At 44.8% G+C, this 24,376-nt stretch overlaps 1 protein-coding gene across 2 annotated transcripts; it reads right to left on the reverse strand.

The window, feature by feature from the left end:
* Positions 1 to 1,670: 1,670 nt before the first annotated feature.
* On the reverse strand, positions 1,671 to 24,282 carry TH (tyrosine hydroxylase). Of its 2 annotated transcripts, XM_085062879.1 has the most exons (14): positions 24,175 to 24,282; positions 19,489 to 19,692; positions 16,473 to 16,647; positions 15,602 to 15,690; positions 15,319 to 15,386; positions 13,546 to 13,596; positions 12,630 to 12,775; positions 12,355 to 12,490; positions 12,167 to 12,236; positions 11,755 to 11,811; positions 11,059 to 11,154; positions 10,760 to 10,893; positions 8,372 to 8,480; positions 1,671 to 7,660 (listed from the first exon to the last, which is right to left on the reverse strand). In XM_085062879.1, the coding sequence occupies exons 1-14, from the start codon at positions 24,262 to 24,264 to the stop codon at positions 7,649 to 7,651; spliced, it is 1,437 nt and encodes a 478-aa protein (XP_084919005.1). In that variant the 5' UTR covers positions 24,265 to 24,282; the 3' UTR covers positions 1,671 to 7,648. The 2 variants fall into 2 exon arrangements, with proteins under 2 accessions (XP_084919005.1, XP_084919004.1); XM_085062878.1 differs by lacking the exon at positions 1,671 to 7,660 and having other exon boundaries at positions 7,955 to 8,480.
* Between the last annotated feature and the right edge of the window lie 94 nt (positions 24,283 to 24,376).

Below are 24,376 nucleotides of genomic sequence, written 5' to 3' on the forward strand. Positions count from 1 at the left end.
GGTCCCATCCCTGTTGGAATGTGCAAGGATTTTGGGAGGCTTGCTGTGTGCAGAAGTCAACATGCTTATGTGCTACAGCTGCCCCTGAGTGATTCACACCTTATACAAGATGTTCAAAGTGAATTGGTTAACAGAGACAGGAAGAAATCCTTGTCCGTTTGGAGCACAGCACTTGCTAGACTGAAAAACATATAATCTCCATTCGCTTGTTTTATTGGCCTGTCACCACCAACCCCACCAGCTGCACAATGAGAGTGCTGCAAGGCTGCAGTAGCACATCTGGGGTGCACGCACATAGGGTGTTCAATCCCTTACCTAATCTTTGCAAACCTCTCTATTCAGTTAAAAACAACAACAAAAGCAGAACAAAACAAACAAAAAGAAATCACTTCAAAAAAACCCCCTCCTGATCAGTTTTCAAGGCATTTCAGATACTTTCTGCTTTCAGCTGTGCCAGAAAAATGTCAAAAGATCATCTTTCCACCTAGAAAACCTATCGTTGTTCCAAACATTGTAATGAACAAGTGTCGGAAAACTGAAAACAAATTCCTTGCAGTGGAAAGTGCAGTACCCATTCTGGTCCCTGGGGAAAAAAACAAGTCTGATTTGAGCTGGATTAGCAGTACGAATGACAGCTCAGGTCAGCCGCAGCCTTATCCGAATCAATTCCCCTCTCCGGGGAGGCAGTGCGTGTGTGTGCGCATACCTGCGGCTATAGGATTTGTAAATAATTGAGTTCTTCTGATCCCTACCACCACAGCACAAGAAGAAAGATTTGGTCCTGAGGGGGCTGACAGAGGTTCAAGCCCCAGATCTGCCACTTAGACGCTTCTTCCCAAAGCTGTTTAGGCATGTAATTACTTTTCCGGCTCTGTGCCTGGTCTGAGTCTCTGATTCTCTGCCTCCTTTTATCTGTCAGCTTTTTACAGGGACAAGAGTACTCCTCTACCTCCCATGCATGTAATGAAGATGAATTCATTACAGCTGTAACACTTTAACGAGCACTGTGAAGATACAGGGTATCCTTACAAGTCCTAAATTAGGAAACTCCCTCTCAGGGTGTGCTGGGGTGCCTGGATGCATGGCCCAGGTCTGTGCCGGCAATCCATTAATCCACCTCTGCCCATGATTCTGGAAGGGATTTTAACAAGAGAAGGAGTCTGGCTTTCATGTAAAAGTCAAGCTTGCAGTAGTGACTGGAATTAGTTTAGTTTAACATAAGGATAACTCCAGAGTAGGAAACACTCATGTAATTGGGCATATCTTCTGGTCTCTGCACAAGCATTTGAGTTCCTGGGCATCCTGTACCACATCCACATGGATGCAGCAGACAGAGAAAGAGTGAGAAGTGCTGGGAGAAAATGTATTTTGTGAAGGCAAGTCTCCTGGTGTTTTACTGTTTAAAAGAGACCTCCCAACTACTGTTTCATGCATAATTGTGCAATTGGTAATATCCTGCCAAAGAAAGGCTTAGATCATCTCGTCTGCAAAGCATTTTCCACCTCCAGATAAACATTTTGCACGAGCTCAAGTTGCAGGTCTGCCACCGTACCGTGCCCCAAGCTGGATTTTGCACACTGCCTGCAGGCAAGGTGGCCAACCTGAATCCAGACAGCAGAAGGATGCAAGAGTCAAACTCAGGATGCTAGACCAGAAATATATTTTTTTATTCTTAATATCATGTCAGCAGCAGCACGATTCCAAAATGAAAAATAATTCTGTTTCATATTTCTTTACACAGAGAGACAGAGAGACAGACAGACAGACAGATCCACCCACAGCAACAGCAGCAGCAGTGACAACAGCGAGACCGCTCAGCGAGGCACTGAGACAGGCACACACCAGAGGGGGTGGTGGGGCCTGGCTCTGAGGAAGGCTTTTCCCTTTTCTTCCTCCCTCGCCAGCCCATACTCCATCTAGGGGAGGGTTTAACCTGGGCTGACCCATCACTTTGGCTTTCCCCAGTCACTTTTTATGGAACTTGCAGTCACGTTTGGCGAGGTCTGGGGAAATGGTATGAAGGATCCCATGACCCACCCAAAGGACATGAGCTCGTGCTTAGCTCTAAGCAGCCACATAATCCTACAGATCTGCTCCACAGTTAGGAAAAGAGAGTTCATATCATCTTTTGGTGAAGGGTGGGACTGGGTAGATCCTCAATGTCTTTTTTCTGAGTGATCTAGAGGCCAAGCTGGATGGAGCTCTGAGCAACCTGGTCTAGTGGAAGGTTCCCTGCCCATGGCAGGGGCTTGGAACTGGATGATCTTTAAGGTACCAGCCAACCCAAACCATTCTATGATTCTATAATCTTGTTCAAGACAATGCTACAAATCTAACCAGCCTTGTGCACAATACTTGAGGGATACCTTAAGACAAAATTGAAAGCATGAGAAAAATCCAAGACAACTCAGGAAAAAGGCTAAAACCAGGAATACTGGAGGGCTACAGGAAATCCCAACAATATCAGAGATTACAGCAGGGGCTGTGGGTGCCTCTTCAGCCCACAGGAAGCCGATGCGTGATAGAGACCAAATGTTTCCCGATATGGAAGAATGGATGAAAAGAGACTCAAGAATTCACTGCCTCTATTAGTGGGACTGTTATGGGAAAGAGCAATAATCTATACCAAGGCAACATAGAGTATTAGCTGCTTCAATGGGAAAATTGTGTTTTAAAAGGGTCTACCCGGTGATGTGAAATAAGTTTGTCTTTAGAAAAGGAATACCATCTAGTGGCCCAAAAAGGCAATAAGGATGTGCAATGGCAATTAGAGAATCAGACGAATTTAGAAAAAGAGAAGGAAAAACTACAGAAGTAAGGAGAGTGATTAACATATATAGTGCAGTGATTTGCCCTGGAGCAAGGGAGAGCTCAAAAGGGACCTGATCATAGTAAATGCAAAGCTAAAATTAGACACTTGCAAAAGCAGATTGGGATGCAAAAATTAAAAATAACTGCTGGAGTTCCAGAAAGTGGTGTAGAGAACTGGATCGGGAGCCATCACAGGAAGATGATTTCAAGGATGATATGGGAAAATGGGAAAAGAAAGAGAAGTTGAGAATAGCAGCCTATCCCACAAAGACTCCAAATGCTGTCCCAGGGGTAGATGGGTATGGCAGATCAAACTGCTGTAGCTGTTAAAATAAAAAAAAGTGACCCCAAGGCAGGTAGCTGCCGATACAAAGCCACTAAAAGGAAGCACAACAGCAGAGAAACTGCTTAAATTTAGAATTAAATGGGGATTAAGGGGTAAATTGATTAGAGTGTGTGCTTCACCAGCTTTTATCCATTGCACGTCAGGCACCTCTGTGATGGACCTTTAATCTTGCCACCATGGGCATTTAATCAAGTTTCCCGGCAGGATGATAAGACAAGGATCCAATTGGCACAATCACTACCAATCCATAAGCTTGAAGAAGATGGAGAGTCTTTCATAAACTGCTAGGGAGCTGCTTGAATGCCATGGACATGAGCAGCAGGACATGATCCCATGCACCAACCACCCACTCCCAGGGGAGCACAGGGATCTCCATGGTCTCTGGCAGCCCTGAGGCTGAGTCAGGCTCCTTGGACAGAGGATGAATTAGGAGAGGCAGTGGCACAAATGCACCCCCACGATTCACACTAAGTTTCCATATGGCAAAATGCAGGGGAAGAAGCAATTGACAGAGTTGCTTTCACATTAAGGGACTAACAATATACCTTTAGTTGCATCCCACAGGGCCGAGCACCTGCCCTGCTGCACATGCTTGTGTGAGCAAAGTGTTTGAATGATGTGTGCAGGGGACAAAGAAAAGAGAGTGCCTTATGTGATGATATTTGGGGACTTGCAGCTACAGAAGAAGAGGTACAAGAGAGAAGTAGCTGAGTTTTAAAATTAATAGACCAAATGGGATTCGATGTCAACTTGAATATGGCATAGCTAAAACAACCTCAAGTTTAATGCCTGAACTCTGGAACTGGTGAAACAAGAAGATGGATAAATGATAGAAAGGCTAAGCTTTCTTTGAAATAAAGACTCCCACTAATCAATCCTAACTCTGAAGAGTGATGGGAGAATTTAATTTCTTTTGGCAGCATATCTATAGCTGTGCTAGTATCTTATGGCAGTGTATTCATCTTTGCTGATAGCAGCAGAGCATTATGGAAATGACAGGAAAAGAATCAGGAAGGGAGCTGGAGCAAAGACCAAGACAGTGCTTTATCTGACGTGAAAGAAGCTGCTTGAAAAGCTTCTGCACTAAAATTTCCAGTTAAAGGAAAATTATTCATAACAAGAATTTCAACACAAGCTGATACTGTGGGAGCAGGGCTGTTAAGAGAAACAGTGAAGGAAAATGGATACCAGTCGCATATGAGTCCTCTCCAGTGGCTGGACCAGAATTTCCCTGGCCATGAGAAAACCTGGTTAGAGGCAGTCTGGGCTGTGATGGACTTCAAGGCTTTTCCCCTTGACAGTGCAGTTGTACCCCAGTCTGCTCATACTCAGCTCTTAGGCACAAAGAGAAGAAATTTGGATATCCTTTTACTGGCAACCAGGAATGAACCAAAGGTACTGCACACTTATGCTACATTTGAACAAATAGGAAATACAACTCAAGATACAGCTGTCAGTGGAATGAGGGAACAAATAGTGGGCAAAGTAGAAAAAGGATCATGCCAAGAAACTTACAGGCTGTCAGTAGAAGACAAACCCTTCTACACAACAACACTCTATAGATAGCTTCTGTCTGGTGATAGTACAAAATATTGGGTGCATGATGGGGAGAAAGGCAATGGCAAGTACATAATGGGACACCTATGAAGAAAACAGGAGCTCTATTTTACAAGCTTAGAGGGAGAGTGGGAATAAAATGTATGTAAAGGATGTTAAAGTAATGTGAAGACTGCAAGCAATACTGAGAAATAATTTAGTGAGCAAGTAGATAAATAATCTCAGATTTTTTTTACTGCAGCCCCAACCAGGTGTCAACTAAAAAAAGAAGGTGGGATGGATACAGTGGCTGGCTGAATCAGAGCAAGTTATCTTAGACTGTCATAATGAGCTATGCAAAAAAGTATAAAGTACCCTGAAAAGAGTGCAAAGAGTTTATATTTGGTCTCAAATGAAGCAAGAAACGAGGACACAAAAATTGCTAAGGTGAGCAATGATGGAAAAGTGGATTAGCAAAAGAAAGCTGCCAACTCTACCGCATTACTAAACCAATGCAGTAGAGCTGGCAATGTCAATGTGACAAATACTGCAAAGGGATCACCCTGATAAACTGTCACAAACTAAAGAAGAGTATCAGCATGTCTTTGCCCCAATAAATAGCTTTCCTGGACAGGCTGAGGTTCTTCCACCATAAAGAAATACAACTGCTGGAACTGTAACAATGCTTTTACAGGAAATTTTTCATAAGTGTGGAACAGTACCTGAGACAGGATAAGATGGACAGTGGGGAGGGGTGGGAAGAGAGAGGTTGTAAGTGAAGAACTCAAGCCTTAATAAGTAGCCTGAGGATTATGCAAGGACTGTATATACCCTACCACCTGCAATCACCCAGACTGGTAGAAAGAAATTACTCAGACTATTAAAAAGAATCTGAAGATAATTGTAGGACAATATCCAAAACAATGGGCTGAAAAGTTAACCTCGCCATCAGTTGCTTTAAAAGCAGTGATAGATTAGGGACTGGTTTACAGCTCTGCCATATTTTCTTTGGATAGCTTGTCCTTTAGTGGCCCTATGTGTAAGACCCTAAAACATTATGGCAAGATAAAGAAGAAAACAATGCTCTGGTAGAAGAAGCAACATGAGAAAAATAGGTAAAATGAGAAAGCAAAGGATCCAATTCATATACGGCTTATGAAATAAGGAGCCAAGTAATGTATTTGAAATCAGATTAAAAGGAACGAGCCTTAGAGGCAAAATAAAAGGGTACTTATTAACTATTACTAATAGGAAAAATCCTCTAAGATATTAAATAGGTGAGGGCAACAATAAATACAAACGGGTTCGTGTTTCTCAGATGTCCCCCTAAGGGGCCAAAAAATTCTGGAATCTATCACAAATTTGTCAAGAACACAGACACTGAAAATGGCCCAAAGAAGGATCTCTGGCGCCTGTGCAGCCCGAGCCCCTGCACTCAGAGCCAGCCCCAACTCAGCCTCATGTCCCAAAAACAAGGGGGTGCAGCCCTCCTGGTGCTCACCTTCCCCCTGGCTGCAGCACATTTGCTTCTGTGTGTGCATACGAATGGTGCTGGGTTATGCTGCAAGTGTTGCTTATTTTCTGTTTTTGCAGGACAGCAGATTTTATTACAGCTCCTCAAAAAAGCAACAATTTTTTGAGGGAGTCGGGGAGCAGCAATACTAACTCCAAGGCAAGGCAGAGGAGTTGAGGTCTCCTGCAGCTGCAAGGATTTCTAAACTGGCTTTTCACTCCATATTAATGTTTGGTCTTTTTAAAAATTGAAATTATTTTGGATATTTAACAAGGCAGATAATGACTGTGAAGTGCTTTGGAGACCTAGAGATGATCACCTTCATGGCTCTGGAGGCCAGACCTGAAAGTGAATGCCTCCACAGAGATTCCCTGCCTAGTCCTGATCAGGAGCCTGGCATTGCTGCAGGGTTTGGAGCATCCTTGCTCTCATGGGCAGCAACCCAGGAGCTGGACACTATCAAAGGAGAGAAGAAACAGCAACCTGTAGACCAGTAAAGTGGCACTGCTCTTGTTAAAAAGGTCATAACCTGTGCATTAACTATACTGACTTAATTGTTATATCTTGCCTGGGTTTTTTTTTCCTTTTTTTTGTTTGTTTTAGTCTGTTTTACTGAAGTCACCAGTAAGATTTTCATGGCTAGATAGCTAAACTATGGCCTAGCCTTCCTCAGCCTTGCATAGCTTGCTCCAGCTACTTAATCTAATAGTAATATCTCAAGAACCCAAATGAAAAATTGTTACAGCTCTTAAGGGAGCCTTGAGAGTTACAGCTCATGATCTGGATCCACCCAGATTGGGAAATCGTAGCTGCAGCTTTGGAAAAAGTGCTCTAAAATGACAATAACTGAATGAACTCAGTAGTTTTATTCGTTTACAGGAAAATCCAAAGAGAAGAGAACAACTTGAGGAAAAGCAGCTAGCCCCAGTGTTGAACTGCTGATTTCAGTAATGGCCTTTTAAGCAATTTAGGAGGAATTTAGCAGGAAGGGTCAAATAAGAAAAGAAACAGAAAGGAGAGATTGAGGCAGGCAGGAGACTTAAGTGCTGTCAGTAGCTAAGGAGTTAAAATTTGAGAGAACTGGGGGTTAAGCATATATATGTGGAGGTCTGAAATGGGATAAAGAGTAATGGATTGTAAACTATTATGACTGAGCCACAGCAGAAGTAACACCGGAGAACAATGTTAGCCGTGTTAATAGCCAAAACTTCACTGCCAAGTCTTGCAGTTCTTTAAAGAGGAAATTATAAAAATCATATATCGTGGATAAGGATGGCAAAAGTAGACACAGAAAAGTTATAAATGATCATGCAAACAACTCTGTGTAATTCTCCCCTTCGCTGTCCCCCACAGCTGTTTAGCAGCCTCCACACATCCCAAGCCCAGCTCTGATACTGCACAGCTGCATAACCTTGGGCCAAACTTCTGAGCAAACCGCTAAGTTATGAGACAGCCTGCAAGAAGATAAGAAGGGCAAAAGCAGGGGGAGGAAAACTGAGAGCTTTGGGTCAGATCAAGCCATTAATATCTACACTGAAAACTGCATAAAGCTGGGTTTGAGCATCCAAACCAGATGTTTACCTTCCTCAGAAATGGTTGGCAATAGCAGTAGTATCACACCTGAGCTACATCAGGTGACAGTGATATTAGTATAACTAAGAACAAGATTCATGAAATTACTATAGGAGTTGCTTCGGGGATAAAAATAAGCGGATTAAATTATTCTCTCAAATTGCAATTTAAAATAATTATGTCTTTTTTTCTTTTTAAATAAAGTAGATTTTCTCCTCTTGCTTGCACCCAGGAGCCTAGCACACTTCTCTCGACTACAACTTTTTAGCTTGGCCATGCTTTTTGTCTCTGCTAAGCCTCTTCCAGCTGTCAACAGAAAAGCTACCCAAAAAGCCAGCAGGCCTTGGGTGTGTCCTGCTGCCCTCCTCCGAGCTGGCCCTACATACAAAAACGGGAAGCTGTTGGGGTTGCATGGTGACAGGCAGCAGTGCCAATGTTTGGAGAAGACAGGTGGGAATTATCAGCTGGGAACTGGGTGAGGGCAGAGCGGGCACGTTGGGGGCTGAGAGGGAAGAGGGGACGGAAATCTCTCAGTTCTTGTATTAACTGATAACATTGAGCGCGTTAATCAGCGAGTGGAGCTCATCCCTTACGCTCTCCAGGGAGTGACAGATCGTCTGAGGGCTGTCCAGGAGCTCAATGCTGTGGGTGTAGGGCTCGTATTTCACCGAGAAGGGCCGCTTGATGTGCGCCGCGTAGCTCCTGCAAGGGAAGGGTGCAGAGGGCTGGGTATGAGAGATGGGTACTGCTCCTCCCTCCTACTCATCACCGTTTACCCAGGAAGATCACAACAGGCTAATGCCTCCTTTAGGCAGAGTTTCCACCTTTCCAGCTCCACAGGGCTATAGCAATAGTTGAGATCACTTCTGCTCATCAAGGAAAACTATGAGTTTGACTGCGGCTCTCTGTGTCCTGCACCAAACTGGAGAGTACATCAAACTGGTCACCTCCATGGCTATTGGCAGGCATCCTCTGCTCCAATTCCTTTTTCAAAAAATGCCAAGGAGATTTAGAAGCTAATTGCAGGGAAAGCCTGTGGTATTATCGTATTATATTACTAAATCCTTTCTGACATGCATTTATTGACTAATCTCTGCTTGGGGAGGGGTGAACTAGCTGTGTGGCATGTTAAGGATAGACTTGACAGGCAGTGGCTCAGACCTGAGCTGGAGGATGAGAATAATGTCACCAGAGCCTTGTGCTTCAGCAAAACTGCCCTGCTGTAGCCAAAGCCAAATGCAGCCTAGATCTCAGTGACGAGCTTGACTTTACCTCGTATCTCTCAAGAGCAAGCCCTTGTTGCTGCTTCTCTAATGGCGAAGAGGTCAAGTGAAAGCAAATCAAGGGTAAGTTTTCCCCAAAGTTGCCCGCATTCATTTCCAGCTCCAAGATTTGTATGCTTGACAAGGTAGGGTTTTTTTCATATGGTGTGCATATGGGGCTGCAAATCTATATTTAGGTACTTATGACTGCAGTCTCACGCTGGAAAGGCTTGGGGGACAAATGAGGGGACGAACAGCGCTAACAACAGGCGCTCTCCTCGCCTCTGCCGAGGCTTCACCCTTTCGCTCCTGAATTGCTTAGCTTAGGCTACCCTCTTGTGGCTACCGCGGGTCTGCTCTGGCGCAGAGCTCGGGAAGCACGGCCCTTTCCCAGATGGAGACAGATGTGCCTCTAGCTGGTACTTCACGCCTAGGCTGGAATTGGAGGGATCTGGTGGAAAACACAGCTGAGAGGGCCAAGGGGAAACATGGTCCAAGGTGCAGGCTGGCGCTGGCAGGGAGCTGCTTTGCCGTTGCAGGGAAACAACAAAAAAAGTGCAAATGAAGGGGGTTTCTGCATACTCACATTGTCTCCCTCCTAAAAGATGTGTCTTGTCTAAGTTCTATCAGGAAAGGTCCAGCTCACCTCTCTTGTTAATGCCATCAGCCACAGCAATGGCTCGAAGCACAGCTGCTAATGGCTAGAAACCTGCCCTCCAAAATGGGTGTGCTCACTTGACACCTTTTGAAGCATATAAATGCAGTGCGGCTGCTTGGAATGGCACAGGGGGAGTATGCCCTTTACCAGAAAAAAGGCTTTTCTCCAGGCATAACACTGATAGTCAGGCCCGTGGTGGCAGCTGCCAGTAACGCAAAAGACATGATGCTTTAATGTTTTCACCTCACAGAGTAACATCTGTGTGGTCTCTGAGCTCTTTAAAGAGGATCATTTACAGTGCTTGTCACAGTCAAGACCCTCTAGCCTAATCTTGGCTGTGTATGTGGTGTATTTTCCCTTTTTATTTTCCCTTTTTAAATGGAAGGAAATGACTCATTTAAAAAAATGATTGGATTTTTTTAAAGCTGCCTAGTGCTCTCCCAGTGCTTGCTTTTGAGCAGCTGGACTCCAGGTTGTATGAACAGCACAAGTCAGGGTAATAAAAGCAGAAGCTGAAATATAGCAGTCCTCACCACGTTATTTATATTAAATACCCCTCTTGCAGGAGCCGTAAAATCATGTACGTCATGTTTGCTTCATCCTGTCTCTTTCCTAAGCGAAGATAAAAATGGTACAGGCAAAGTTTTCCTATGTCAATCAAAGCAGTCAAAGGACTGAGTTTTCCTCCAGTGGACAATGCTGGGTATGACCAAGGAAATGCTTTTCTGAACAGATGTCTGTGGGTGGAGATGCCACTTACCATCCTGTTTGCAGTCACATGGGATGGGGAAACCCGATTACCCCAGGGATGTCTGGGGTGCACTAACCCATGTTACCCAGCCTAGGATGCAAAAGTTCATTTTTTCCCCTGGATATATCCATTCATGTCAAGCATGTTCCCTATAGGAACTGGAGAATTGCTTTACCTTGAATGACCTGACCAAAGTTTTCAGAGCATTTCTGAGAGCTTGGACTGAAAGCAGCCAAAATGTCAAGCCCTATTTCAATATATAACATCTTAATTCCCTTCTGTTTGGGTCTCTCTCATTGCCCAGTCCTACCTCAATTTATTTTTGGCATCAGTGAAGCTCTCAGACACAAAATAAACAGGCTGGTAGCTCTGGTCCTGGTAGGGCTGAACAGCAGCAGCATCAGGGTCAAAGTCCCGCACCTCTGGCTCGTCTGACAAGGAGTGCTATGAACACAGCAGAAGAATTCCAGCATGAAATTAAGGGGATTGGAGAGCATGTATGGGGTAAGGGAAGGTGGAGAACACAGTGGGAAAAGTCATTGCACAGAAGCAGAAGGTGTTTTTCTCTACAGGGTCTAGAGCAGAGAGGTAAGTTATGCTGGAACTTACTATGAGCTCCCCATAGGAAGAGAGGAGCCCAGCTCCATAGGCTTTGACTATTCCATTCTGTCTGCAGAGCCCAAACTCCACGGTAAACCAGTAAAGCTGTGAAAAGAAGAAGAATTCCTGGGGGACACAGCTCCTCGTCTTTATCTCCCATCACTTCTGAGCCCTTGCACTATGGCCAGGCTTTGGTGTTGTTTAAAGGAACAGGCACCTGCCACTTTGCCCCCTCTCCACTCCCTGAACTTCTGCTTTCAGAGAGAAAAGTGCTAAATTAAGTTGCTGCCACACCAGGAGAGAAGGAGTCTGTGTCCCTGGGCTTGTCCCCTGCACACCCCGTTGCTATGAGATGCTGTTATTTGGTGCCCTTGGAGCAGGACGGGTCACCTTGCTGAGGGAGAGCCAAAGGAAGTGGATGTCATTTAATCCCATCCCAAAGAGTCCCAGCAGTACTGCGTTAGAAATATGATGCTTGACGATACTACTGGTGCCCGAGAAAATTGGGTTAATGTGCAAGTGAGCTCTGCTTTTTAACTGATCTCTGCTCTGCACAGTCATCATGAAAAGAGCAGGGCTGGGGCAGCTTGGGTGAGAGCTCTGAGCCTGCAAACCTTGGAATGCCAGGCTGGACCAGTTCCCTTGATACCACAGAAGTGCTGCAGGAGAGGTTCTGCCCCACATCAAGTCAGGAGGAAAACTTACCGTTGATAGTTTCTCAATTTCTTCATCAGTTGCTCCCAGAGACGCCAGCCCAATATCCTAGGAAGAGAAGAGAAGAGAAGAGAAGAGAAGAGAAGAGAAGAGAAGAGAAGAGAAGAGAAGAGAAAGAAGAGAAAACAAGAGGCAAACATCAGGACAGATTTGGGCTGAGGGCCTTACACATTGATTGCTCTCTTTTATTGCCTTGAGACCACAGCTATTGCTGCAGTGCCAGACATCTGCTGGGACTTCATCATGCTCAGCCTAAAAACATGTTGTTGCAGAGTCAGTATTAGAGTCTTGGTCCATCACTAGAACTCTGGCACATCACAGTTAATAAAAGAAAAGTTTCGGTGGCAGTGCTGGGGTTTGGATTCCCTCCCCTCAAGGGGAAGAAGGCAGATAAGCTCCTTACCTGAGAGAACTGGGCAAATGTCTTATCAGCCAGCATCGGGACGTGCCCCAGCAGCTCATGACAGCAATCCCTGCCAACAGGAGCGGGGAAAGGAGGAAAACACAGTCAGCAGCAGACAGAGATTGTCAGTTGGGGAGAAAGGGTAATTCCTGGCAGGGTGGGACACTCCAGGTGGGGAGGCTACTCACGGCTCTGGGGAGTGCATGGGCGAGGACGCGTGGCGGATGTACTGCGTGCACTGGAAGACGCGGAAGGCCAGGCTGGCGAGGAAGTCCCGTGCCGACAGCAGGCCAGCCACCGGCCGCAGCTGGAAGCCGGTCCTCTCTGAAACAGTACATACTGTCTGTCCCAAATTTCAGCTCACACACCACTCCTTTGGGTTCAGGCTTCCCATGTGTAGCTGCCCACACTGTGCTGGAGCCCTGGCAGACCCTGAACCTGGGTCCCCCAGGCTTGTACCCACCTTTCAGGAAGCGGGAAACCTCCTCCAGCTGAGGGATGTTGTTCTCGTTGTAGCCACAGAATTTCTCCAGTAGACTGAAAGCTTCGAGGTACTCCTTGCAGGCATGGGTGGGGTACAAGCTCTTCAGAGTGCTGTACACCTCCTTCCTTCAGGAGGAGAGGTGGCAGACATTCAGTGGTTAATGTGGCTAGTCCTCTCCTGTCCTCTGGCTACGTTCTGTCAGGGGCTCCTGTCTTTAGGCTCCGTGTCCTTTTGCCTTTCTCTATATAAGTCTATGTCTCTACACATTGATATAGGTATGTAAACATACAGAAATACATTCAAATGAGCTGCCGTGCAGCAGCTGTGTCTGCACAGACCTATTTCTGACTTGAAGGTCAGAGGACTGTATAAATGGTATTAACTGGAATTAAAATATTCCCAGTAGGTTAACTCCTGAAGTTGCACTGTGAAGACAGTCAATAGAACCAGGAGATGACCTTGTTGAGAAGCCTGTGTACTCAGCTCATATGAGCTGGCCTTGTTTTCAGAAACACTCCTGCAGCCACACTCCTGGAAAAAAAAAATCACTTCTAAGAGAGAGTTTTCCTAAGTGAGAGCAGTGAGGTACCACACAGATATTCACCACAGGCCTCGTACTTCTTCCTGCAGCTATGGTAACTGCTCTTTGTTTGGAGGCTGCTACTAAATCAGGACCCTTAGAGAAGTGGGACTCCAAATTATCTACCTTGTTCTCTGGAGAGGCTCCTTTGGAGGAAACTCCTGGGGGCTGCAGTGTGAAAGCATTTGTTATTACAAGCCATTGAGTAGGGTGCTTGCACTCCTGTTACATTTTTCAAGAGAATGTGCCCTAAATGTTTGGGTTCTGATTCCCAGCTTCTAGTGGTGAAGCACTAACAATGGAATCAGCACTCACCAGGTAGCTGTCTCCTCTGCTGTGTACTCCACATGAGGGATTGGGTCCCCACTGCAAGGCAAAGGCACCATTACAGAGCAGAGCCCAAGCCTGGCTTCTCTTCCCTCTGAGAAGGAAGCACTTTGGAGAAGCTCTGCATAATGTTCATCAATCTTCTTTAAACCAAACAAAGGGGTGACAGGAAAGACAAAGCCTTAGTACTGGGTCATTTGTACAAGTGCAACAAATACAGGCACAAAGGAAAGCATTAGTCTAGTCAGAGATGATAAATGAACAAGGGATGAGCAAGAGTTTAGCATGTGTAATATTTACCAGGAAAAAAAATTGTTTTCACTGGAAAAAAATTGAAAAACTTTGTGTGAAAATAAATTCATTTAATGTGCCTGAACTTCAGGGAGCTGATGGGTCCAAGAATGAACTAGTGGCTGAGGAATAAAAGCAGCTAATAAGGAAAATGCATTTGAACTGCAGAAAAATATATTGTCAGTAAGATTAGGGATGGCAGGAAAAGAAAATCTCAGCTTTGATGTAAATGGGTATTGATGAAAGAAGACTGACAATTTTGCTCTTTCTCATCACAGTTAGCAATTGTATTTCCTAAATGTTTCTTTTCTGTATTTGGACAAATGAGATATTGACATATTACAGTGTGAAGCACAGTTCCTGAAGGGATGCTCGAAGGGATGCTACACAGTGGCTCACAAATGCTAACCCGCAGGTGTGATGTAAGAGAAGACTTCTTAAATTGGTGCCTCATCTTAGGACAGTATTTGTCCCTGTGTCACTTGGGACTCTTTCTCTGGCACCGTGAGTTTCTGTGCATTTAGTATTTGTACAGGATAAAAACAGCAGTGTCCATATTTCAGGCTTAAAATTGGTAAAGAACATGAAAACTAACAGCAAAAAACCTTGCTGGGATCACACCAGTTGCAGGGATAGCTCAAGAAGGTGACCCATATAATTTCTGTAGTCTGCTTTCAGCACTTAAAGTCCTGCTCAGAGGGAGAGAACGTACAGTGAAAGGCAGTGTCACTGAATAGGATCTAGGGAATATTTTACAAACCTAACTGAATATAAGAGCTCTGTTTGATATTGTGGCCAACAGGCTGAGTGCCATCACTGCATATATCAGAATAGAAGCATTAGGCAGAAGACGTAGTCTTAAATCTATATAAGACAATGATGAGAGCATTACTGTAATCTATTTAATTTAGTAGAGTTAGGGGGTGAACTATTTAGCCTATAAATACCCTCAGAGCAAAAAAGAAAAATCTGATAGCAGTACGTTATCTTGCAGATGAAAGGCATATATGATCCATTGGGCAAAAGCTAAAGCTATCAAAGTCCAGCTTAGGAATAAAACCCCCATTTGTTCACAGTCAGGATAATGAACCATTGGAACAAATTTTCTGGGCATGGGGTAGCTTTTTGAGTACTTGAAACACTGAAGTCAAAACTAGATGCCATTCTAAAAGAGACTCTACCTTTCCAAATGAAGTTTGAGGCCTGATGGATTTGTATCTGGCTTTTGTTATGCAGGAGGTTTATTCTTATTATATCCTTACCAATGTATGAATTAATAACGACAGACTTTTTTAAATTAAAAAGACACCGGAATGCAAAGAGAAAAGAGAGACACAAAAGGAGCTGGAAAGGCTGAATGGGGAGACAAAACATAGCACAAGAGAAGTGTCATAGAGGTAGTACAATGACTTCCCAATAGGTTCATTGACATGACATTATCCCTGCGTGAATATTAGGAAGGCGACTTACTGCTTATAGTGAAAAGCAATTTCTGCTATTGATTTCCTTCTCTGGCGATATACTGGGTCAGAGTAGCCCTGTGGTGACAAAGAGGAGCAGAGACAGGATTTTTCATCAGTTACTAAAATTTCTCACCCAGGAAAGCTCATCACTGGCTGGAGAGATGTCTGTCAAGGTGGCAGTCACACTCCAGCTCCCTGATCAGCTCCCCTAATAGGTGTTCTCAGCTCCCTGCTTCTGTGGGACGGCTCAGGGGTTCAAAATGAGGGGGTGCCCACACCAACTGACTCACCGGGTGATCCAGATCCAAGTCAGGGTCAAACTTGGTGACCAAATGGTGGCACTTGTCCAATTCACAGATTTTTCTGGGAAACCAGTGAACTGTGGGGAGAGAGAAAGTGACAGTCTGCCTTTGGAAGTGAAGATCCCCTAATGAGAAGGGGTTGTGAGGCTGAATAAGAAACTCCTGGTCTAGTGTACCAAATGCACACATACAATGAACAGCACATGGCACAGCTGCTTCCAGGCAGTAGTTTCACAGTCTCAATGCTCTTGTCCTAGAGTCATGTCTAATGCTATGATCTGTATTTCATGACTTACTTGCCTATCTCTCAGCAGAGTATTTTGTCACAAAAGTAAAGAAGAATATGAAAATTACATTTTATTGAAATATTCACATTTTAAAAAACCACCCAGGGATCCTGCTGGTCATAGATCTCTAGGGATCCCTATGGATATTTTACAATAATCATCCTATCTTCAGAACAGGATGGCATGGGAAGTGTCTTGTAGATTAGTGCTGGAATCTGTTCAGAGGTCCTGACGTGTAGGTAGGAAACTACTTTGCATTTATAATATAAAATGCTGGTGTAGAAATGGAGCGCTGTGAGGTGTGAAGCAAGCATGAAATTCAATTTCCTATTTCTATTTTTTCAGCCTATGACCAGAAGAATGGGCTATGAGCAACGGAGTCTGTTGAAAAAAGGACAAGATGGAAAGTGACTTTCAGAATTCAGGTGTCCCACAGGCAGTCCTTTCTGGTTTGCTCAAATTCAGCATACAGCAGCCCTTTCCCTTTACTGGGAATAACAAAGTCTCCACCCTGTTTCTACAGGGAGAGCTCAGCCTCTCTGCACAAGTGAAAATGTTTGTAAGTTCCTTACATTTGTCTTCCTTAGTGGTCCTCACATCTTCTGCTACCCTCTTGATGGAGCTAATGAAAGTATTGAGGTCAGAGCTGTGGACTTCACAGCGCACAAAGTATTCCAGTTCAGCAGTCCCTTCACGGGGCTTTCGGCTAAGCCTGGTCTCCAGGTGGTGAATTTTAGCTTCAAATGTCTTTTGAGACATGGAAAGGAAGAAAAAAACCATTAAGTAACATTTGAAACACCTTCTGGTACTACCCAAAGATGTCCATATCGACACACAGAATCACAGAATGGTTTGGGTTGGAAGGGACCTTAAGCATTGTGTAGTTCCAACCCCCCTGCTATGGAGAGGGACAACTTTCACTAGACCAGGTTACTCTGAGCTCCATCCAACCTGGCCTTGAACACCGCAAGGGATGGGGAGTCCACAGCTTCTCTGGGCAGCCTGTTCCAGTGCCTCATCACCATCACAGTAAACATTTTTTTCCTAGTGTCTGATCTAAACCTACTCTCTTTCACCTTGAATCCATTCCCCCTTGTCCTGTCATTACATGCTCTTGTAAAAAGTCCCTTTCCCATCTTTCTTGTTGACTCCCTCCACTTACTAGAAGGTCACCATTAAGTCACCCCTAAGCCTTCTCTTTTCCAGGCTGAACAATCCGAATCTGGGATGGATTCCCTCTTGTCGTTTTCTTCGGGCCCCCACCTCCCTCCCATACAAACACACCCATTCATCCCACAGTTTCTCCTTCTGCACAAACACCGTGGCTGGCCAAAATCTACCAACAGAGGACTTCCACAGTGGCACCAAGAGAGGCAGTTGGTGTGACAGAGCGCCAGGTCCCATGGCCCCCTTTCCTGCCCCGCCCCAGGCACTCCCGAGGTGGTGGTGGCTGGTGAGATGCTGGCGGCGCGGCGCTGGCCGTGGTGCTGAACGCAGGGACTGGACACACCAACAGCGCTGATGTCATTTGGGCTCACTGTGGAACTGACTTCCCCCAGGGAATAAGGAGAGAATGATGTCTGTAGTCTCCCAGAGGGCCCTGGTAGATTTGTGGGTATTTTCTTTATCTCAGTGAAAACTGGCAGTACAAGCCCAAGGCCCTAGGCAATGACCCAACATTTCCAAAGTTCCCACAAGACCTTTGATAGAGGAAGGGACATGATTTCTTTTGTTAATCAGGGGCAAAAAGATGAGAAGGAACAGATGCGGTGCCACAGGTAAATTCAATTTAGGATGGTGTTTTTTAATGTACCTACCGACTTCACTATTACATTGTCCCCTCAACAATCAATACCTTTGCATTAATCTGACAGCCGTGATTGCATTACCTATGCTTCAGCTGCATGTAACACATACAGAAGAGTGAAACCAGCTTCCCTGCAGCCTGGTTCATGATGAGGCAAATGTCATTATGCCTGTCTGCTTTCATATCTTGTACCTGCACTGCCAGAGGGATCTGGGAAATGAATCTTCCTCTGCTGGGACTTGACATGCTTGTCTTTTTATTATATTTAAAGCTGTCTCTGTGACAAGCTCAAAGAGCTTTTTTGCTCCAGGAAGAAACAAACAATATTTGAACATAAGCTGCTGCAGATTCTTGCTTGATGTTTTGAAAATTGTTTAAATTACAGTGTTTAAATGCAGTGTAACATAAAACCTATCAAGTACAAGAGTTTACACATCTGCTCATTCCCACTGAACAGCCTGTTGAATGTTACACTGATGGATTTGTCATGCTTTATCTAGCATCTGTGCACTTCTGGGAATGAGACCCCAATCATGGCAGCACATGGATTTTGTCTGAAAAGTTTGTCACAGAGGTTCTTTCAGTCTTGAGACAAGAGCCATACGTTGCCCAGAAAACAGCTTTTCTTGCAACAGTCCTCTTAGAGAAGACACAACATGTTTTGTAATTGCTGAAGGTCTAAATGTTTTTCATAGGATTATCAGAGATAATACTAAATGGGCAATGAATAACTAGAATGCCCTACAATTTCAGAGAAATACTTATCCTTCAAGATCACATTTTGTATGTTTACAGTTTTTAAGTAGTGGGTTTACTGTATAGTGTATATAGCCCCAAAAAACCTGCTGTGATGGGACCTGCTCCGAGCAGAGGGTTGGACCAGAAACCTCCAGAGGCCCCTTACAAGCCACATGACTCATTAATAGGAACAAATTATCCTCTCCTCTCACTGTGAAGTCAATGAAATTAAACTACCATAGATAAAACGCATCTCAGAACCTCAGTTTTCAAAACACTTTTGAATCGTTCTGGGTGAAAACACGTTACATGAATGCAAGCTGTCATGCTTGGATTACAATTTAAATAGGCAGCACTTATCTCAGTCTTTCCATTTGTGGCACCAAGATCCTATATAATGCAACATTATATTGCTGGCTAGGAGGAAAAAGCTCGGTTGCCAGTTTTCCTTGGTATTAAAGACAATACAGGATGGACCTCTGAGGGGAACCAACAGAACCTTTAACATGTGAATCAAAATGATCCTTGAAGTAGAGAGGTAATTTTGAAATCAATATAGCAGTTTTACACCCAGGGCGAAGTTGTTTCTGTAACTATTTGACCAAGGACCGGTGTGGTAATGGCCCACAAGTGAGATGAGTTTGGTCTGTAGAAGGGCAGGCACACAGCTTGCTTTGAATGTGGGATCAGAGCCCTGCAACTGAAGTTGAAGTGCTGAGCAGTGGAGAGGGTTGTCAGAGTACATTTCAAACCATTAGGGTGTGGACTGGAGTGTGAAACTGAAAATAATTGAGCAAAATTAAGCCCAGACCTTAACAGCACTGCAAGAAAGAGGTATGCCTCATTCTAAGTGATGGCAAGTGAGAGCACACTGGGGCATGAGCAAAGCATGACTTTGGGCATATCAAACAAATAACTGATAATTTGGAGTAGGCAGACCTAGTCTGAGTCTTCTTTATTACACTCAAGTGATGCTTCTCACAGAACAGCCACAAAACCTGAAATGTGTCCCTTGAGCACCACACACCAGGTTAGGTACTCACCTCAAATACCTTAAGGACACGGGACAGCGGTGAAGTCTTGGCTCCCTTGAGCATGAAGAAGAGGTTCAGCATGGCTCTCCCATCCTTCTCCTCGAACACAATGGTCTCTGCAGACTCTGCAGCATCAGTGGCTGCAGCTGCAGCCTCTCTTTCCTTCCTGGCATCTTCAATGAGGCTTTGACGTCTTCCAATGAACCGCGGAGACTGAGGGCAGAACAGAAAAAAATAACACTGCTGGTAGAGCTCCAGGGGAGATCAGAGGCACCCCCAGCAGCTGGATGAGATGTGACTGATATGTCTCAGCAGAGGAAGCAAGGAAAAGCTGGACTGACTTGCTTGGCTTTGTAGAGAAAGATCTCCTAATGAGGACTGAGGTTGCAGAATTGAACTTTCAGAAATGTGGGGCTTTAAGAAAAAAGCTGTGTGAAATATCTTTTTAGCATGACTGGAAAGTGGGCTTGTCCCCTCACCTCCTCTAGCAACAGTTTTCAATATCCTTCAAAAAACAAACATCAGAAACAATCTTACGCAGTTTTCAGGTCTAATGCACTCAAGTGGAGAGACATCAGACAAACCTGAAGTCATCTGAGAAAAGACACTTTTTGAGGGACAGCTGAAGCCCACAGCTGGGGCCTGGCCAGGAAACATGAACTGTTTGCAGGTGTATTAGCAGGGCAGCTTAGCAAAACTGCTCCCAGGATCCAATATGACATTTACTTTTGACATTAAGTGGATGCTTATCCATTGAAGTGTAATTGGAACCACAACCTTATACCTCAGAAAATAAATTCCTCCCACTCATCTGTAGATATGTTTTGTCTCAACAAACTCCTGCAGATTTCTGTTACTTGGAATTGAACCTAAAATTCAGCTCTGTGCCTGAAGTCATGTTAGGACACCTGTTTATAATGAATTACAAACTATTTCAATCACAGCTGTTTCTTTTGTTGTACAAATAGCTCATATACCAGCTTATCTGTTCTTGGTGTTTTTACAACCAGTTTTCTATTTAGAGGAAACTCATCTGGTTCCAGTTTTCCGTGTTCAAGACCCAAACCAGACAACAAACCCTCCCGAACTTGCTAAAGTGAACATGGGGCAGCACTGAAGAAGGACACAGAATGGGACTGGCTGCAGTTGGCTGCAGTTTTCCCTCTAATTAGAGTGAAAATATTTAGAAAAAAGAGACGCATTAACTAAGCAGTGCTTTCCTCACCTTGTGAAAATTAGGAGTGTTTTCCTTTTAAAAAGACAGCCTGATTGACCACTAAGTCTACCTTCTCTCTGATTTTCAAAGCCCACCATCACTAATTAATGTTTCCTGGGAGAATCCTCTTGGATGCTTTAGCGGTGTAAAGCCAACATTTTAAACACAGCCTCAAAAACGCAGCACATCGAGGCACCAGCCCACACACCTCTATCTAGACCTTTTCCAGTAAAGACACCCCTCTGAAATTACATTTGCTGATCCGCCCTTTATTCCTCATGGCACAGAAAAACACCTTCTAACAAGTAAGAGTATATAGCTGCTCGTCTAAATTGGTATAATTCATGCCCAAAGAGAGCAGACATCTAACAAGTGACCTCAACCATAACTTTAAAAATCCTGGGAGCATGTGCTCAGCTTTAAGTCTATGTTTTCCACCACTAGAGTGTTTAAAGCTAAGCTTTAAACTGGTAGCTTTAAGCTGGTGTTTACTTTAAAGCGCCTGCAATAATCAGGGCAAACAGCCCTGTGTCAGCCACAGAAAATGAGCTCCAAAGCCATCCCAAGCCAGGCAGTGCTTCACCTAAGGGTGCTTTGTCACACTGTGCCCCAAGACACAGAGGTGCAGCAGAATTTTGCTTCTGGGCTGGAGAACGGGAGAGGAGGGAAATTAGACCCCAATATTTAGGCTGTAAATCAGGTTAAAATCCATCTGGGTGGAGTTTAAAAGGCCAGACTTGGGGGACTGAAAATCTGCAACAGGAGAGGAAGCCTCAAACAGCCAGACATGTGCTGGGACTGGGTGGCCCCTGGCAGGCAGGAGTTGGGGTTTTGGTCCCTGTTGAAGGGTCCTGGTAGTTCCTTAGCTCCATGATGGAATGTTTTAGGTGGGTAAATTGAAAAAAGAAAAGAAAAATCAAAACAAAGCAGAAAAAGGTTGAATTCTGTTTGGGAGAAGAGGGCTGGGAGGGGTCTGCCTGCCTGCTGCCTCCTGTGCCAGGTGGAGGCTGCCTGGCTGCATACTCTCCATCTCATTGTCCTCAACTCTGCCCCTCACATGTATGCTCATGGGGGTATTATCTCCTTTTGCTGGAAATTAGGAATGTGGCATATATAACAGCCAAACTGATCTCAGGACAAATGCTTTCCTTTCTTCCAAAGGCGTCATTATATGGTATTTCTTAATTGCCTTGCGGACTCGCTCCCTGAGTGCATATCTGGCTACAGTGAGAACAGTTATTTGATTTTGCAAAACATTTATTTGCCTAACTGGAGCCTGACTCATTCACCTCTTCTGAAGGTTAGTTTGCACCTCTTATGAAGGGTTTGTTTATTTCTCATTCTTTGAATTTGCTGCAACTCAGAGCGTCCAGCCTGCGTATCGTCATTAAAAATACTGTGTTCTGAGTTAATTTGTTGCTTTTTCCCCCAGGCTCATTTTTTGCAGTAATCAGGACGGACTGTGAAAACTGGGGACAGTAACATCCCACCTCTGCTTTCCTGGGCACTCTTTCCTGCTGGTTTGGCTCTAATGGCTGTCTCTCCTGCCTGGCTTTGTAACCGAACCCTACCCCAGCCAGCTACAAAAAACTATTAGTAGCAGAAAAATATAATGAGTAACCAAAGATTTTTCCATGGAGTGAGTTTGATGTTTGGCTGGCCCAGCTGACATGTAAAATACTGGCTGGTGTAGATGACTTTTGGGATTGCAAAGGTCTGTTTTGTCCCCCCCAGATTGCAGTTTTCCATGGCAAGAAAACACCTCAGACTGGCTGGAGGGGATGTAGTGGTGGGCAAGGGCTGTGTGGTAGATCACCCAGTCACAGTGACAACCTGAGCGCCAGGAATGTGCAATGTCACACACAAATGCAGAGTCATGCCTCTTGCCTGGTAGAAGCCAGCAAAATAAGTGACAGGGTTGTGGAGATCTCCTGTGCTAGGTGACAGCAAAGGGGAAAGCTTTTCACGCATCCCACTCTCAGAGCAATCCTCACAGGGCAGTTTTCATTTTAGTTGGGGTTTTTGCCTGAAAATTTCCATTCAAAGAAGGAACACAAACATGGGCTGAGGTTTTATGTACCCCCAAGGCTGGAAGAGCCTCTCACCCCAAGCAGGTTGCCTCACTCTTGTCAGCCCACCTGTTGAACCAGAATTCCTCTGGTCCCTATATTCAGTGGCCCATTTTTTCATAAAACACAGAGCAGCACCTCAGAGGGTGTAATAAGCAAACACTCTTCACTTCTCCAGACAGCAAGCATCTCAAATACTGATTTTACAAGTTGCCTGGAAAATACCAGGTTTCAAGGGCCACTCAAGTGTTCATTATTTTGACAGAATTAAAAGGACTGTGTGAGAGGAAAGCCTTTCCTGATTTCCATTTATTAGAGAAAGAAAGCTTACCTCCTGGTTTCCTAAATGTTTTCCTTCTTTTCCAGCAAACTCCACTCTCCAAAACACCTTTCTGCCAATGTAGTGGTTGATTTTAGTGAGGCAGAGTGTTGCAGAGGGTTAAGAGGAGAGTGGAAAAAAAGGTTATAAGGGAGGGAAATGGGGAGCTCTAAAGCTGACCTGCTGGAGTCAGGCTGCAGACATCTGCCAAACACATCTGCTACCTAACCCATCTCTATTCTAACTTTCCCTCTGCCAAGCATCCCAAGGAATTCCCTTCCCGGTGCCCCCATTGCCACTGGCTGCTCTAGTTCCTGCTTTGTCACCTGCAGCCTGTCCTCATCTCTGCCCCACAGGACCATCCACTGTTGGAAATCTCCAGGCTCATCCTGACTGCCAAGGCTTTGAGGTTAGGAGGTGACATGTCCCTGTCCCTACAGCCAGTCTAATGCATTGGCCAGGCTTGGCTTTCTAAAGACACTTGACAGCTCATGGGGAAGTTTTCCTCTCCTTTCCCTGACACATTCAGATCTGGTGTGTGCAGAAGCTTTCCCTGGGCTAAGCACAGGGCTGAGATCACATCAAGAACTGGGAACAGAAATGGGGGAAAGATGTTCTGGGAGATAAACTGGATACAGCAGCCATGAACAAACTAGTTAAGCTGCCTATGCCTTGTGTGCTGTCTGAAATAACAGCCCCACTTTTTTATTATGCTAGAACAGATGAAATCTCTGCAGTTTAATGTCTTGAAACCAGGAGATCATTAAGATCTTCAAATTGCCTTTCATAAGGGGATTCCTTGCTGTTCTTGCCTTAGGTCCGTTTGTTATTCACCTTACTTTTGGTTGAGGTGGTTTCATTATTTCAAGTTTTCACCTCCTTCAATGTTTTCATTTCACATGTATCAGTATGTAGAGATAACTGTTGGAGTAATTTCCTTTAGCCAGCCTAGAGCCTGGATGTGCCCATGCTGGGGAAGTCCCACAAATGCAGTGTTGGTCCATCTATCCCTGCCTGCCTCTGCCTAGAGCTGTGGGAGAGGCAGTGGTTTTGGGAGGGGGAGGGAAAGAAGTGGGGTAGGGTTGTCTTACCATGATGGCCTCGGCTTGCTTGGAGTCCAGCTCCGACACTGCCCTGCGGAAGCCTTTGGCTGCAGAGGTGGAGATGTTCGGGGTTGGCATCTTTGCTCTTCCACGAGCTCTGCTGTCTGCTTTCCAGCTCCTTGCCAGCTTTTTATAGGGCAGGGCTGACGTCAAAGACTCTTTCAAATCTTCTCTTCCCCTGCCACCTCCC

This window comes from Lichenostomus cassidix, chromosome 5 (assembly GCF_008360975.1).
Source record: "Lichenostomus cassidix isolate B80296 chromosome 5, HeHo_3.0, whole genome shotgun sequence".
NCBI classification, from domain to species: Eukaryota; Metazoa; Chordata; class Aves; order Passeriformes; family Meliphagidae; genus Lichenostomus; species Lichenostomus cassidix.